This window comes from Cheilinus undulatus, linkage group 1, assembly GCF_018320785.1.
Source record: "Cheilinus undulatus linkage group 1, ASM1832078v1, whole genome shotgun sequence".
Lineage (NCBI taxonomy): Eukaryota > Metazoa > Chordata > Actinopteri > Labriformes > Labridae > Cheilinus > Cheilinus undulatus.
This window is the reverse complement of record NC_054865.1, coordinates 58725989-58742797: the sequence shown is the minus strand read 5'-3', so window position 1 is coordinate 58742797 and position 16809 is coordinate 58725989. Positions and strand designations below refer to the sequence as shown.

The following is a 16809-nucleotide window of genomic DNA, read 5'->3' as shown; positions in this document are numbered from 1 at the left end:
GTGACCATGTGCTAGTTCATTAGCATGTGAGGTTTGGATGCAGGCAGCTGTCAGTTCTCCTCCTAGGTCCTCTACACCGACGTCTCTGTGAGTGAGACGTCTTTATGCTTTAAGGAAAAACGCTCACGTTCAAGACTGGGCTTCAGCTGTTAGCTAGCAGAGCTGGTAGCTAACAGCTCTGGTAGCTAACATCTCTGCTAGCTAACAGCTCTGCTAGCTAACAGCTCTGGTAGCTAACATCTCTGTTATTATTCTTTATACGTTGTGTTATGTGTGTGCTAGTGTGGTCACAAAAAAATATAAAAAATATCTTTAAAAGGAATTCTTTAATAAATAAGGAAAGGTAGCTACATCTTCTAGGTCTTGGAGGAATTCAAGATGTCTGACTAGCATGAACAACGGCTATTCATAGCAAGGACACTACACATGCTAACACATACTAACACACGCTCATACACGCTAACACACGCTAACACACACTTACATACGCTAACACATGCTAACACATGCTAACACATGCTAACACACGCTTACACACGCTAATACATGCTAACACACGCTTACACATGCTAATACATGCTAACACACGCTTACACATGCTAATACATGCTAACACACGCTTACACATGCTAATACATGCTAACACATGCTAACACACGCTTACACATGCTAATACATGCTAACACATGCTAACACACGCTTACACATGCTAATACACGCTAACACATGCTAACACATGCTAACACATGCTAACACACGCTTACACACGCTAATACATGCTAACACACGCTTACACATGCTAATACATGCTAACACACGCTTACACATGCTAATACATGCTAACACATGCTAATACATGCTAACACATGCTAACACACGCTTACACATGCTAATACATGCTAACACACGCTAACACATGCTAACACACGCTTACACACGCTAATACATGCTAATACATGCTAACACATGCTAACACACGCTTACACATGCTAACACATGCTAACACATGCTAACACACGCTAACACCAATAAAGACATAAACAGGAGTGAGAAATCTAAAATCACAGAAACAGCTTTTATCGTTATAACTCATTATATTTTGGTTTTAAAGCGGATCCGCTCAGACAAATGAAGGTTTAGAAGCAGCAGTCTGGGTCCCAGTCAGGGCAGTGGAGTAGAAACGACTCTTCATAACTAGTAACTGTGTCTATTATAGAGTGATAACTAAAGCTCAGGCTCTCTCTCCTTCACTGACTCTACCAGGTTTTAGTTTAGATCATCTTCAGCTCGTCCCATCGTTAACCAGCAGGGATTAATGGTTGGTAACTTGGTCGTTAACTAGCGTTAGTTTTCTGATACCTGTCCTTTATTGTCCATCCTAACAGTTTAGAGACAATGCTCCGTCCTAACCCTCCTCATAAACCCTCCCTCCTCTCCTCCAGACTCTGCTGCGATGATTCTGTCTGCTCTCTGGCCTTCGTCCTCGTCTTCATCACCGTCTGCGTGCGTCAGTGCCACATACTGCCACAGTCTTACATAAAACAGGTTTGTGATAAAGGGCTGCACGAGTCCTCGCTGATCCAGGCCCTCTGGTTGTACCGGGGCGGAGCTGGGCTCCATGGGAGGAGGGAGGAACTCCACATTCCTATAAGAGCTGCTGGACGGGCTGTTCAGAGCAGACGGAGACCACGGACTGGAGCTTTCTATTCCACCTCTAATGGCTCAGAACGGGACAGCAGAGAACGGGCTGGTGGAGGACATGCCTCTACCTCGGCCTGTTAAAGTCCAGGAGATCAGGCACACCAAGGTGAGGAGAAAGACCGAGAACCTGTAGTCTGAGAGAGGTTTGAACTTTAGTAGTAAGGATGTTTTACTGCTCACAGATTTTCATCAACAATGACTGGCACGCCTCCAGCAGAGGACGGACGTTTCCGACCTTCAACCCGGCGACAGGCGGCAAAATCTGTGAGGTGGAGGAAGCTGACAAAGTAAGGCCCAGTCCGGTTTTTAATGTAGGCAGTATGAGACTAGACTTAAAGTTGTGGTCCATCCTCAGGACCCAGAAACCAGCTCTAAAGAGGAATGTCTCGGTTTGGACCTTAGATGGAGCAAAGCGTGTGACTGGACAGAAACAGACAGGTTTAAAAAGTACCTGCAGTGACTACGGCAGCCCTGAGAGGAAAAACGTGTGATGCTCTGACAACGCCAGATTAAAACTTCTTTGTGTGTTTGACCGTGAAAACAGATCCCAGTTTGTCCAAAACTTCCTGCTTCTGTCCCCTAAAACAGAGGTTCTCAACATTGGGGTCGGGACCCCGTTTTGGGTCGTGAGACACTGAGAGGGGGTCTCCAGATGCCTTGAAAAAACTAAGAACATTTTTGAGTTACCACTTACACCAATTCTGCCTAATTCTGACCCGTTTTTATCACTTTTTTCCCACCAATTTTGCCAATTTTAACATGTTTTTGCAACTTAAAATCCATTTTTTGTCCATTTTTAACCCTTTCCAGCACCTTTTTTCCACCTGTTTTGCAACTTCTAAACCAAATCTTGCAACCCTCCGCCTGTTGTTGGTACCCTTTTTACTACTTTTTCAGCCATATTTCACATTCTGATATGCCCATTTTTGCCAGTTTCTGCCTATTTCTGCCTCAGCCAACCCTTTTTAGCCAGTTTATATCAATTTTCATCCCATTTCACCAAATTTCCAGCTATTGTTGCCCCTTTAATGCCATGTCAGCAACTTTTGAATCCCCCTTTACCACTTAATACTCCCGTTTTTGCAACTTTAACCCATTTTTGCGTTTATTTGTTTGTTTTTTGCCACTTTTATATAATTTCTGGCATTTCTAACCCATTTCTGCTACTTTTAATACCAAATTTCACCACCTTTCCCACCATTTTTGCTACTCTTAATGTATTTTAATTTCTATTTTTAACAAAAGGATTTTGTATTTTTTTGTTGTTTTTTTTTGACATTTTGTATTACCTTGTCTCCACATGACTATTCTTGAATGTGCATGGCTCCAGGTTTAGTGGGGTCCCCGGTCTCTGGCACCTTTATTTTGGGGGTCGCGAGCTGAAAAGGTTGAGAAACGCTGCCCTAAAAAATGTCTGATTCAGCAGTCCGGGGGTTAATAACAGCACAGGAACAGATGAATATCAGCTACCACACGGGTTCAGGCCTCCGTATTCACAGATAGAAACCGACCCACCAATATGGCCGCCATCAGCTGATGGTGATGTTGACCGATGCGTCGGTACATCCCTAGTTTTATTCCACTTCATTTTCAGTGATAACCTCCAAATCTGTACCTGAACCTCTCTGACAAACGAACTGAGATCATATCGGTTATCATTTAGCACTGAATGAAGATTGATTGATTGATTGATTGATTATTACAGGACAATAAAAAGATGTTTTATAGTGGAGTGTTCTTCATATTAATACATAACCGTAGTTCAGAAGCTTTTTCTGCACTCAAACTTTTCCAGTAGATTTTATAACCCTGAAATTGTTTTTACAACATTTAGAACATTTATACTGAAAAGCCCCCATATTTAAGTTCTGATATTATCTCACATTACTGTCATTAAATAGATTTATTTCAGAGACATTTTAAACTAATCTTACTCTTTATATATTTAGGGAAAAATGTAACATTAGCTCTCTGTCTAAAGCCGAGATTATTGAGTTTAAAAGTGTAAAATCCTGGGAGTCTAGCTAAAGTCTCAGCTCGCTGTCTCAGTCGTTAGCTGTGAGGTGGTCATGAGACTCGATTTTAGCCGCTTTAAGGCGGTCTTTCTTCAGTCTTGGTGTTACGATAATACCAGATGTGTTTGTCGTCAGTCTTTAGTCTGGTCAGATGCTAACTGTTTCTTGGCTGATGCGACCGTTGTCCTCGACCAATGAGAGCCAGCGTTGTGCGTGAGCACTTTAATTCACTTCATTCTTCTAAACGTGGGCGTAGATCTTTCTAGAGCCGCTGAATGTCCGCTCAGAACTCTAGAGATGGAGAAACGTTCCTGCTCAGAGCTGCAGTCAGGCCTCTGCTCCTGTTTGTCTGTTACTTCATTCCAGGAACGATTAACCACTCTTCAAAGTAAAAGCCCGGTCAGGTTGTTTCTGTGGTGAGACGGCTCCAGTTCCTTGGTTTTTGCTTCGTTGTTGAACTTTCCTTTGGTTTCTCCTCGATGTTAATGATTTAAAAACATCTGATTAAAAGAGAAATGAACTTACATGCTATCTTCTTCTTCTCTTCTTAAAAACTGTTGTTGTGAATTCCTACCAGATGCATGATGGGAAATGATCTCAAAAGGAATGGTTATATTCTCAGGAGGACGTGGACCGGGCAGTGGGAGCAGCGAAGGCGGCGGGGAGGAGGGGCTCTCCGTGGCGGAGGATGGACGCGTCCAGCCGGGGCAGACTGCTGAACAAACTGGCCGACCTGATGGAGAGAGACCGGCTGCTCCTGGCGGTGAGCTCTTCATCCAGAACTTTCTTTGATTCAGGCTTCGTGTGTTTAATATTTTCAACAACATTCAAGATTTTCAACAGTTTTAGAGGCAGACATGCAGTTAAACTCCACACTGAAGAGACGATTTATTTTAACATGATAAAACACAGAGAAGTGGAGCACAGCTCTCTTCATGGTACCTCGCTATCTCCCTCTTTCTTTCTTCCTCCTACGCCTCAATGAGATCAACAGAGAGAGAAACAGAAACAGTGCAGCATGGTAAAACAGCGGAAACTACCAGAACCCCTGTCTTAAAACTGTGCAGCTCGTTCAACATCCTGGGTCTTTGGGACTGATGGAGGTAATTATGGCCACGGCCAGCGTATTAGATGGACAAGAATTTTTAACATCAGAAAACCAAAATCCAGAAAAACGCTATTTCTCAAAATAACATAAAAAAATCTGACCTTTGGCCTTTTTAGGCCTTTCACGGGGGCATAGCACAAGGGGACAGAAGGGTCCTGATCACCCGGGTCCACAGTAGAGAGGGGCCCTTAAGGAGCCTGCGATGAAAATTTGTTTTTATTAATTTTTAACTTCCCAAAGGAGGTCATGTGATAGGGTGGGTTTGTTTGTTTGTTTGTCTGTTTGTTTGTTGTTTTTGTTTGTTTATCTGGTTGTTGTTTTGTTTGTTGTTTTTTTGTTTGTTTGTTGTTTTGTTTGTCTGTTGTTTTGTTTTTGTTTGTTTGATTGTTTGTTTGTTGTTTTGTTTGTTTGTTTGATGTTTTGTTTGTTTGTCTGTTTGTTGTTTTGTTTGTTTGTTTGTCGTTTTGTTTTTGTTTGTCCGTTTGTTGTTTTGTTTGTTGTTTTGTTTTTGTTTGTTTGATTGTTTGTTGTTTTGTTTGATTGTTTGTTTGTTTGTTGTTTTGTTTGTTTGTTTGATGTTTTGTTTGTTTGTTTGTCTGTTTGTTAATTTGTTTGTTTGTCTGTTTGTGTGTTTTGTTTGTTTGTTGTTTTGTTTGTTTGTCTGTTTGTTTGTTGTTTTGTTTTTTGTTTGTTTGTCTGTTTGTTTGTTGTTTTGTTTTTGTTTGTTTGTTGGTTTGTTTGTTGTTTGTTTGTTATTTTGTTTGTTTGTTTTTTGTCTGTTTGTTGTTTTGTTTGTTTGTCTGTTTGTTTGTTTGTCTGTTTGTTGTTTTGTTTTTTGTCTGTTTGTTGTTTTGTTTTGTTTTTTGTTTGTTGTTTTGTTCATTTTTTGTTTTGTTTGTTTGTTTTTCTGTTTTGTTTGTTTGTCTGGTTGTTTGTTGTTTTGTTCGTTTGTTTGTTGTTTTGTTTGTTTGTCTGTTTGTCTTGTTGTTTTTTTTGTTTGTCTGTTTGTTGTTTTGTTTGTTTGTTCATTTGTTTGTCTGTTTGTTGTTTTGTTTGTTTGTTTGTTTGTCTGTTTGTTGTTTTGTTTGTTTGTTCATTTGTTTGTTGGTTTGTTTGATTTTTTGTTTGTTGTTTTGTTTGTTTGTTTGTCTGTTTGTTGTTTTTTTTGTTTGTTCATTTGTTTGTTTGTTTAATTGTTTATTGTCTTGTTTGTTTGTTTGTCTGTTTGTTGTTCAGTTTGTTTGTTCTGTTTGTTCGTTGTTTTGCTTGATTGTTTGTTGTTTTGTTTTGTTTTTCATTTGTTGTTTTGTTCATTTGTTGTTTTGTTCATTTGTTGTTTTGTCTGTTTGTCTGTTTATTTGTTCATTTGTCTGTTTGTTGTCTGTTTTCTTTGTTGGCTGTTTGTTTGTGGTTTTGTTTGTTTGTTTGTTTGTTTGTCTGTTTGATTGTTTGTTTGTTGTTTTGTTTGTCTGTTTATTTGTTCGTTTGTTTGTTGTTTAGTTCGTTTGTTTTCTGTTTTCTGTTCGTTTGTTTGTTTGTTTGTACGTTTGTTTGTTTGTCTGTTTGTTTGTTGTTTTGTTCATTTGTTTGTTGTTTTGTTTGTGTGTTTGTTTGTTGTTTTGTTTGTTTGTTCATTTGTTCATTGTTTTGTCTGTTTTTTCATTTGTTTTGTTTGTTTGTTCATTTGATTGTTTTTTGTTGTTTTGTTTGTTTTTTATTGTTTTGTTTGTTTGTTTATCTGTTTTTTTGTTTGTTTGTTTTCTGTTCGTTTGTTTGTTTGTTTGTACGTTTGATTGTCAACAACATAACTCACAAAGTCAATGAAGAAACGGCCACAACCAGTCAGTCTGATGGAAGCGGAAACCTCTGAAGCCAATGTGGAAGTGTAAAAAACTGCAATATGTCGAGCGTCCACTAGAGGCAGGCTGCAAACACCAGGTCCCGTCTGAACAGCTGTTAAAAAGCATTTTGTACTCTAGAACAGAGTTACTGAACCCTTCTGGACCAGAGAGCCAAACTGTGGAAAAATACCTCTGCAGGAGCCACAATCTAAGTGGTGAAACATGGAAAAAAGGTTACACAGAGTTACACAGATGAATGATGGAACTAGGGCTGAACCATTTTCAACAATAATCTAACAATTAGATCTGCAATTTTTTCCTGCAATATTTCAATAGTGATTTGAAATGCGATTATTTAGGTTCCTCAGTTTTTTCTGTTGTTCAACAAACATCAGCCAGAAATCATTCTATATAATAACAAGTACAATATTAGAGAAGTTAAACTAGGGCAAAATTTAGAATAAAAATATCTTACTGCTATTTTGGCTCATAGAGCAAATTTGATATCAATTGTTTTATTGAAGGGGACGATCATTTCTCATATTCTTCTCATTTTGATGAAGAAAAATAAATGCATGAGCAAGAAAAGTAAGATTTTTGTAAAAAATAAAATAAAAACATACTTGAGGGTTTGAATAACAAAGCAGTGATAATCAACACGTGGCTCTTTTATGTCTTAATTCTAATTATTCCCCCAGAAAAACCTTAAAAAAGGGAACTTTTTTGCACTTTTTCACCCATTTAAGCTACCTTTTGCCATTGAATACCACTTTTTTCCTATTTTTTTGCCCATTTTTGTCACTTTTATCCCATTTTTGGCCCTTATCACCCTTTTCTCTCTGCATTTTCACCCATTTTAGCTACTTATTGTCATGAAATACCACTTTTTTTTCCTAGTTTTTGCCTATTTTAGTCACTTTCCACTCATTTTTTGCCACAGTTTTCCCACTTTTGTACCATTTTATGCCAACTGTAACTCACTTGTTGTCACTTCTCACCCATTTTTGCTACTTTCTGACCCTTTTCCTCCCCATTTTTGCCTCTTTCACCCATTTTTGCTGCTTTTTGACCATTTTTGCCACCTTTAGCTAATTGTTATTGCTACTTCAAGCTGTTTTTGCCACTTCTCACCACTTAGATTGTGGCTCTTGCAGAGGTATTTTTCAACTATTTGGCTCTTTGGTTGAGTAACACTGGTATAAAGCATAAAAAAGATTGTATCAAACTGGTATTTTGACACTTTAAAGGTTAAAGAAATATTGCACTGTCATATTGCGATTGAATCTAATTTGCGATGAATTGCCCAGCCCTAGATGGAGTCTAACTGGCTGCTCGTGGCTGTTCCTACATTTTTCATTCTTTCATCCCAACAGAAATGTCCAAAATTTTATAAACACATTTTTTCTTGTTCTAGATTTTGTTTCAGAAAAAAAATATGAGAAAATGAGACATTTTTACTTTATCTGAATTGGTTTAGAAACAAACGAAAATCAGGCTTAAAAAAAAGCATTTTTAAAAAATTAAATAATCAAAAATGAAGTGAAGGAATGAAACACAGATTTAAAATCTTCTGTTTGTTTTTCTGTGTTTGGATGAAATCTGCCGCTGTCGTTTCCTGACGGCGTGAGAGCGATGCAGACCAGAGCAGCAGAGTTTTAGTCCGTGATCCAGGACACAGCAGGGTCTGGATTCAGAGATCCCGGAGCCCAGAGCTGCTCAGTCCTGTGCTCCATGTTTGAGTCTTTCATTTAGATTATTCTGCCATGAAAGTATTTTTGTATATTTTTTATTATGAGTCATTATTTTATGTTTTTTCTGCTGTTTTTATTTTGGGAGGTTTAAGAATGTTTGCTGAGGATAAATCTACAGGATGCAGATGTAAAGCGGTGCAGAGTCAGCCCGCTGCTGTTGTCCTCTCTGTTGTTTAGTGACAGGAGCGAGGAGAGCGGGGGATGCGCAGGCAACAGGAGCATCTGACAGGATTTCTCTGTTTCATCTGAAGCTCTTTAGGAAAGTCTTCTTTCTTCTCCAAACTCGTGTTTCTGCACGTTTTTGACCTCCGTAGCCTCGGCGTGGGTCTGATTGTCCTCCTCTTCTCTGAGCTCACGTTGAGCTTCATGAACAGACGTGTGGGATTTTCCCACCGCTCAAACTCGGCCTGCTGTCTGAGAACCAGCGGCTGGCTGGCGTTGCGACTCCGCCCGGCCTCTCGTCGTCTCTGTTTGATCTCTGGAAGCTTCTCTGTGACGTGTCTTGGAGTCTGTGTTGCTCTGTTGAGCTGCCAGCCCGTGTTAACGCTCTGACGGGTGACTGGAGCCCCGCAGATGTGAGGAACATCAGGCTGCTAATCACTAACATGCTGTGGAGTGGTAGTGTGCAGGGATCGGCTAATTAGGCTCTGTTTGGGGAAATCAGGAGCAGACTTTAGTGTCAGAGTCTTATTTTATCTAAGAATGTCCTTAAACTGACTCCAGCACGTGTAACAGAGAGGTTAGCGGTAGATCTGTGCTCGGCGGGACTTCCTGTGTTTGTTAAAACGTGGATCCCTGCTGACGCTCCTCAAAGACGACAGACGACGGTCTTTAACTCTCATTTATAACTCAGTGCCTTCGTTAGGCCTCACAGTAATTTAACATTCTGATAATAATGGTCGTTTTCTAATGAGAGAGGATTCTATCCCCTCTGAGGATCAGTGGATGACAGAGGAACCAACTAGTCCAGATATTTAACAGGTATTCTCTTGTGTAGACCATAGTTCATCCTGTCACAGCCTCCTCTCTTTGATATGACCAAAGGCTTTTAATTTGAAAGGGAAAAAAGGAAATGCTGCTGCAGTCCCTCAGTATTACTGACACTCTGTTGGTAGTCAGTCATCGTTTCTTTTCTGATTTTCTCTGAACATTCAGACGTTGGAGAGTTTGGACACAGGGAAGCCCTTCCTCCAGTCCTTCTTCATCGATCTGGACGGCAGCATCAAGACTCTGAGATACTACGCCGGCTGGGCCGACAAGATCCACGGGAAGAGTCTGCCTGTAGGTGAGTGAGAGCGCCCCCTGCTGCTGGCTGCAGTCCTCTCAGAGACAAAATCGCTTCAGTTACTGAAACGTACATGATCTACGGCGGAGAATTAGGACCACACCAAGAGAAAGACACATAAAAGAGCTCTTTTTTTTGGCATTACAAGAATAAAGTCATAATATTATGGAAATAATCATAATATAACGAGAAAAAACTTGTAATATTATGAGAAAAAGGTCCTAATATTACAATAATAAAGTCATAATATTATGAGAAAAAAAGTTGTAATATTACGAGAATCAAATATTACAAGAAAGAAAGTCTGCCGTTAAAGTGAGCGTGTCAGCTTCTTGTGAAGCTATACTTTCAGTGGCGTGCACAGACTTTTTTAAGGGCAGGGGCCAAAAGAATAAAAAGGGCACATACAGCACGTTCTCGCCACTGAAGAGGGCACTTTAGACATGTTTATATGTTCTACATGTAACATAGGTTACATGTTCCATATAGCCTAAAAACAGACTAACTACACAGACTACTCAAGTTAGTTTGTAGTTAGGATCAGCATCCACAAGAACTGTGGAGATTCAACGCTGGACTGAGAAGAACACAGAAATAAATCAATAAATCCCCAGGGGGTCTGGGGGTCTCCTTTTCAATGAAGTAGATGCCATTTCCTGTATTCTAGTGCATTTTAACACCATATTAGCACCAGATAATCCAAACTGGTTCTGTAGATATAGTTCTGGCTCAACATAGATTAAAAAAGGGCCCAACATAAAAGTCAATGCAGCAGTAATGTTTCAGAGTATTTCTTGGTCCTAATGGTCTTCTGGAGTTTAGTGTGTTTTGCTGTGTGTTTTGGCTCCCAAGAGGGCACTTAAGTGCGCGTTTTTTAACACACACTAAAGTGCCATGGCGGACTGTCTTTCTTGTAATATTTTATTCTCGTAGTATTATCTTTTTTCTCATAACATTATGACTTTATTCTAGTAATATTACGACTTTATTCCAGTAATATTACGACTTTATTCCAGTAATATTACGACTTTATTCTAGTAATATTACGACTTTATTCCAGTAATATTACGACTTTATTCCAGTAATATTACGACTTTATTCTTGTAATATTACGACTTTATTCTAGTAATATTACGATTTTATTCTAGTAATATTACGACTTTATTCCAGTAATATTACGACTTTATTCCAGTAATATTACGACTTTATTCTAGTAATATTACGACTTTATTCCAGTAATATTACGACTTTATTCTTGTAACATTACGACTTTATTCTAGTAATATTACGACTTTATTCCAGTAATATTACGACTTTATTCTTGTAATGTCAAAAAAATGTATATTTTTTTCTCGTGGTGTGGCCCTAATACTCCGTTGTAATGATCAGCCTGTGGCTGAACATACTTTTTATTTTATAATTATTTTAGTTCTCAGTATTAAAACTAAAAACTGTAAATTTGAAAGAATGTCTGCAGAAAGGCCTTTAGGTTGATAACGGTGACACTCCTGATCTTTGTAGAAGAACCTTTATTTCCAAAAGAACAAATGTGTGTTTTTATTTTACTACTTCATGATTATGTGTTTAAAAAGAGAACTGCACACTTCTAAACTAACATTACTCTCTTTCATTACACCATTTATGGATTATATCATAACCACAATTGTAAATTATTCCCAAATCATGCAGCACCATTTTAAAAGAATAAAATTATAGTAAGGGGCTGCACAGTGGTGCAGGGGTTAGCACTGTTGCCTCACAGCAAGAAGGTCCCTGGTTCGCTTCCCGGTCAGGACCTTTCTGTGTGGAGTTTGCATGTTCTCCCCGTGCGTGCGTGGGTTCTCTCCGGGTACTCGGGCTTCCTCCCACCACCAAAACATGCTCATTAGGTTGATTGGTGACTCTAAATTGCCCGTAGGTGTGAGCGGCCTGGTTGTCTGTCTCTACGTCAGCCCTGCGATTGACTGGTGACCAGTCCAGGGTGTACCCCACCTCTTGCCCAATGACAGCTGGGATAGACTCCAGCCCCCCGCGACCCCTAACGGCATTGATCATCAACTGGCGGCCCGGGGGCCATATCAGGCCCCCAAAAGCTTCCTGTCCAGCCCCTGAAAAATCATTGAATTCAGAAAAGGAGGAAAAGAAGATGTTGTCCTTTTAAATGTATCCGCTGGCTGTAAATGTCTGCAGCTGTTAAATCCATCCCACAAGCAATTAATATTGAAAGTTTAGAATGACTTAACATTTGATCTGTTTTACAGAAATTTACTGTCATAATTTGTAGAGATTTAAAATTAGGGTTAAGGTTTGCAGAAGTGCTGCAAAAATGGACAGATAAAGTGGTGAAAAGATGTTCAAATGTGGCAAAAATTGGTTAAAGAGAGGAAAAGGGGCAAAAAGTATCAAAAATTGGTTACAAATGACAAAAATGGTTCAAAAAATTAACTGAAAAAAGAGGTTAAAAAGTGGCAAAAATAGAAGAAAAGTGGAAAAAATGGATAAAACAGTGGCTAAAAGGGGATAAAACAAGCAGGAAAAGTGGTTTAAATGGGTTAAAGAATGACTAATGTTGGGTTAAAAAGCACAAAGGGGTCAAAATGAGTTAGTACTGGTGCTAACCCTCTCTGTCTTCATCAGTAATGAAACGCCCACCGGTCCTCCGTTAGGATGCTAACGTCAGACTGTGAGCTAGGAGCGGCGCTGACGTTGGCGCTGTATGACACCAGCTGTTCTCCAATCATCTGTAAACGCTGTACAGGAAGGAGGCTAACAGGCTAACAACACATGTGAGTGTGTCTGTTTGTTAAAATCTCGTCTGAGGGCCCGTTTACAGGGTCTTCAGGGGTCCTCAGGGGCCTTCAGGGGCCCTGCCCTGTATGGAGGACTCCTGCTGCAGATGTCCCTTGTGGGTCTCCATAGGTCACCGTGGGTAACCGGGTTAATGACCGCTGCAGCAGAGCGTTGGCTCGTCCCGGTTCAGGATTGTCCCAGTCTGTGGGTGGTATCTGATCCCGCTCTGAAGACTTCCCCTTCTCGTCATGTCTCACTTTGTGTCGTCTCCACAGCAGAAGGACGGGCGTGGCGGCCTTTTCCTCCTGATTAGATCCTAAAGAGAGTGGCGGGACAAAAGAGGAGGAAGACCCAGCGAGCTGAAACGGTCTGAGAGGATTAACCGGTCAGCGTGGGCTCAATGCCTCACCGAGCCGACGCCTCTCTGACGCTGGCTCGCCACCGCCATCGGGACTTCAACTCAGAGAGGGTTTGAGTTTAACAAAGGTGCTGCAGGAGTGAACGCACTGAGGTCTGTTTTATGATGAAAACGATCCAGTGTGGAAATGTGGCGGATTAAAAACCATCTGCAGGTGTTTGGAAGATCAGAGCTGCAGAAACAAAGAGACAGGAAGTTCAGTTTATTCACAAAGTCAACAATAAAACAATTTCCTGCTCCAGAAAGGAGAAAACTAAAACTATCAGAATGATTTAGAATGACTGAGATGTCTCTAGGATAGACAGCTGAAATCAGGTGGATAAGGTCGGTGAAAAGAGCCGTGAGGCCTCCTCTAAACCCGCCCCCTCAGACGCCACCGTACCCGTCCTGTACGGGGATAAGCTGCCAGAGTCTCTATAAACAGCAGAGTTCTCAGATCTGCATGGTGAACCAGAGCGTCACTGCTGTCCCACTACACCGCTGTTCTGCTTTGGTACCGGCCCGCCTCCTCTCTCCCCCCTGTGACTCGCTCGGCGTCACTTCCATTAACCAGTCCCCTCATTCAGAGTCCCACACCGCCTCACCTATGAGATCAATGAGCCGCCAGCGCTCCCTCCTCACACTCACAGAAATATTTAGGCCTATTCTTAAGATTTATGTATTTCAATTACATATAAAATTTCCATCCATTTGAATGACTTAGATTTATCACAAACAGGCCGATAAACTTTATGTGCTGCATATTTGTCACTCAGATGTAAATGAAAGAATTAAGAATGAGATTTATGTGATAATACCAATAAACCCAATGTGTTTAAATGGATGAGCATGGATGTACTGAAGTCTGTATGGAAACCAGTCTCATTAATTTGAACTGAATGAATCTTGGTTGATCCACAGCTCATCATATTTAAACTATATTCACACATTTAAACTGATTAGATATAATTGTTTTCACAGTTAACAGATTTGTGCTGATTTAAAGGAATTTGAATTAAAACATTCTAAAAATTTAATCATTTGAATATAATCAAATAGATGTCAGTACTTAAAAATAAACTATGCCATGATTCATTTTTCTGAGTGCATTCACACCGTTCCACAGAACCGTCTGGGCCCCTGAAAACCCCCCGAGAATTCTCTCTGACACTTTTAACCCATTTTTCCTGTTTGTTGCTCTTTCTGTCACCTTTTTTTTTTTTTTTTGCCTTTTTCCCACCAGTGTAAAGTTTTAAAGTTGTCTCTGTTTTTTCTGCTTTATTCTCTGATGTGTGTTCGTCACGGCTCAGCTCTGACGTCTGGCGTTACCGTCCTCATGGTTTAGTCCAGTGTCCACATATACAGAGGACACTCACTTTTAAGAAAAGGCCGTACGTTTGTGCTGCAGCACTAAATAATGTTATGTTTTGTTGTGCATTGATCAGAGTGGTTAAAGCTGAAACAGCCTTGTAGCGCCACATTATGTAATAACACCACATTATGTAATAACCCTAACCCTAGGACTTAAGGTGGGCTCCAGGGTATACCCTACTACCTTGCTCTAACCCTAACCGCTTAGTGACTTACATAATGTGGCGTTATTACATAATGAATTAAAAATTTGTTACATTATTACATAATGAATTAAAAATGTATTACATTATTACATAATGAATTAAAAATGAATTACATTATTACATAATTAATTAAAAATGTATAACGTTATTACATAATGTGGCGTTATAACAAAATAAATTAAAAATGTGTTACATTATTACATAATGTGGCATTATTACATAATGTATTACATTATTACATAATGAATTAAAAATGTATTACATTATTACATAATGAATTAAAAATGTGTTACATTATTACATAATGCGGCATTATTACATAATGAATTAAAAATGTATTACATTATTACATAATGAATTAAAAATGTATTACATTATTACATAATGAATTAAAAATGTATTACATTATTATATAATGAATTAAAAATGTATTACATTATTACATAATGAATTAAAAATGTATTACATTATTACATAATGTGGCGTTATAACAAAATAAATTAAAAATTTGTTACATTATTACATAATGCCGCATTATTACATAATGAATTAAAAATGTATTACATTATTACATAATGAATTAAAAATGTATTACATTATTACATAATGAATTAAAAATGTATTACATTATTACATAATGAATTAAAAATGTATTACATTATTACATAATGAATTAAAAATGTATTACATTATTACATAATGTGGCGTTATAACAAAATAAATTAAAAATTTGTTACATTATTACATAATGCCGCATTATTACATAATGGATGGTCCTGACAGCCTGTCCCACAGGCTGTCAGGACCATCCCACAGTACCAACAAAAGCTGTCCAGGTACAGGTGACCTCGTCATCACTCATGCTGGCAGTCACTAAAAGTCTAATGCATGAAAGACTTCATAAAAGGCAAGAATAAAATACGGCAACCAGAATTAAAATAATGGAACCAGTATAAAACCAGGACAAATAAAACCATTATGGAAGCATGTGTGGATTTCCACTAACATTAACATCTCTGCCAGGTGACTCTAGGGTATGAAATAAAGGAGGTTTTAATAATAAAAGCACAGACGAGTACACTGATGTGGTGGTCCTGTTTTTAACAGTGACACGTCCGTTTTATTCTGTTTCAAACTACACAGACAAACGTTCTGCTGATATCTTTGAATCAAACTAATTTAGTTTCTGTTTTTATTCTCCAGATGAAAACTTCACCTGTTTGACCAAACATGAGCCTGTAGGAGTCTGTGGAGCCATCATCCCAGTGAGTCCAGAACCTTCTCTCTGTTATCACAGCTGACTAGCTGGGAGCGCTTCAACAACAGGGGTGTTTACCTGTCTACAGGTCAGGATGAAGAATCAGAGATCTCCATCTCAGTGGGTTTTTCATCTGTTTAAGTAATATAAAAAACAGCCTCAACATGAAAATTATGTTTATTTAAAGTATTTCTGAAGGTCTGTTCCTGAAGTCTGGTTCAATGAATCAGTCTGAATGAGAGCTACCTGTAGCACACCTGGGGTCCACTTCTACAGGTAGAGGTGTTCTACAGGTAGAGGTGTTCTACAGCTGTACTGTTCTACAGGTAGATGTGTTCTACAGGTAGAGCTGTTCTACAGGTAGAGGTGTTCTACAGGTAGAGGTGTTCTACAGGTAGAGCTGTTCTACAGGTAGAGGTGTTCTACAGCTGTACTGTTCTACAGGCAGAGGTGTTCTACAGGTAGAGGTGTTCTACAGGTAGAGCTGTTCTACAGGTAGAGCTGTTCTACAGGTAGAGGTGTTCTACAGCTGTACTGTTCTACAGGCAGAGGTGTTCTACAGGTAGAGGTGTTCTACAGCTGTACTGTTCTACAGGCAGAGGTGTTCTACAGGTAGAGGTGTTCTACAGCTGTACTGTTCTACAGGTAGATGTGTTCTACAGGTAGAGCTGTTCTACAGGTAGAGCTGTTCTACAGGTAGAGGTGTTCTACAGGTGTACTGTTCTACAGGTGTACTGTTCTACAGGTAGAGGTGTTCTACAGGTAGAGGTGTTCTACAGGTAGAGCTGTTCTACAGGTGTACTATTCTACAGGTAGAGCTGTTCTACAGGTAGAGGTGTTCTACAGGTAGAGGTGTTCTACAGGTAGAGGTGTTCTACAGGTAGAGCTGTTCTACAGGTAGAGGTGTTCTACAGGTAGAGGTGTTCTACAGGTAGAGGTGTTCTACAGGTAGAGGTGTTCTACAGGTGTACTGTTCTACAGGTAGAGGTGTTCTACAGGTAGAGGTGTTCTACAGGTGTGCTGTTCTACAGGTAGAGGTGTTCTACAGGTAGAGGTGTTCTACAGGTAGAGGTGTTCTACAGGTAG

The 16809-nt window shown here is 39.4% G+C and overlaps 1 protein-coding gene across 1 annotated transcript in view; it reads left to right on the top strand.

Annotated features, from left to right (window-relative positions):
* The first annotated feature begins 1707 nt into the window (after nucleotides 1–1707).
* aldh1a3 (aldehyde dehydrogenase 1 family, member A3) overlaps nucleotides 1708–16809 on the top strand; it is a 31086-nt gene continuing 15984 nt past the window's right edge. The window contains exons 1-5 of the mRNA XM_041788655.1: nucleotides 1708–1807; nucleotides 1884–1988; nucleotides 4339–4479; nucleotides 9572–9701; nucleotides 15669–15730. Coding sequence (XP_041644589.1) covers nucleotides 1718–1807; nucleotides 1884–1988; nucleotides 4339–4479; nucleotides 9572–9701; nucleotides 15669–15730 — 528 coding nt within the window. The 5' untranslated portion in view covers nucleotides 1708–1717. The remainder of the gene's footprint in view (nucleotides 1808–1883; nucleotides 1989–4338; nucleotides 4480–9571; nucleotides 9702–15668; nucleotides 15731–16809) is intronic.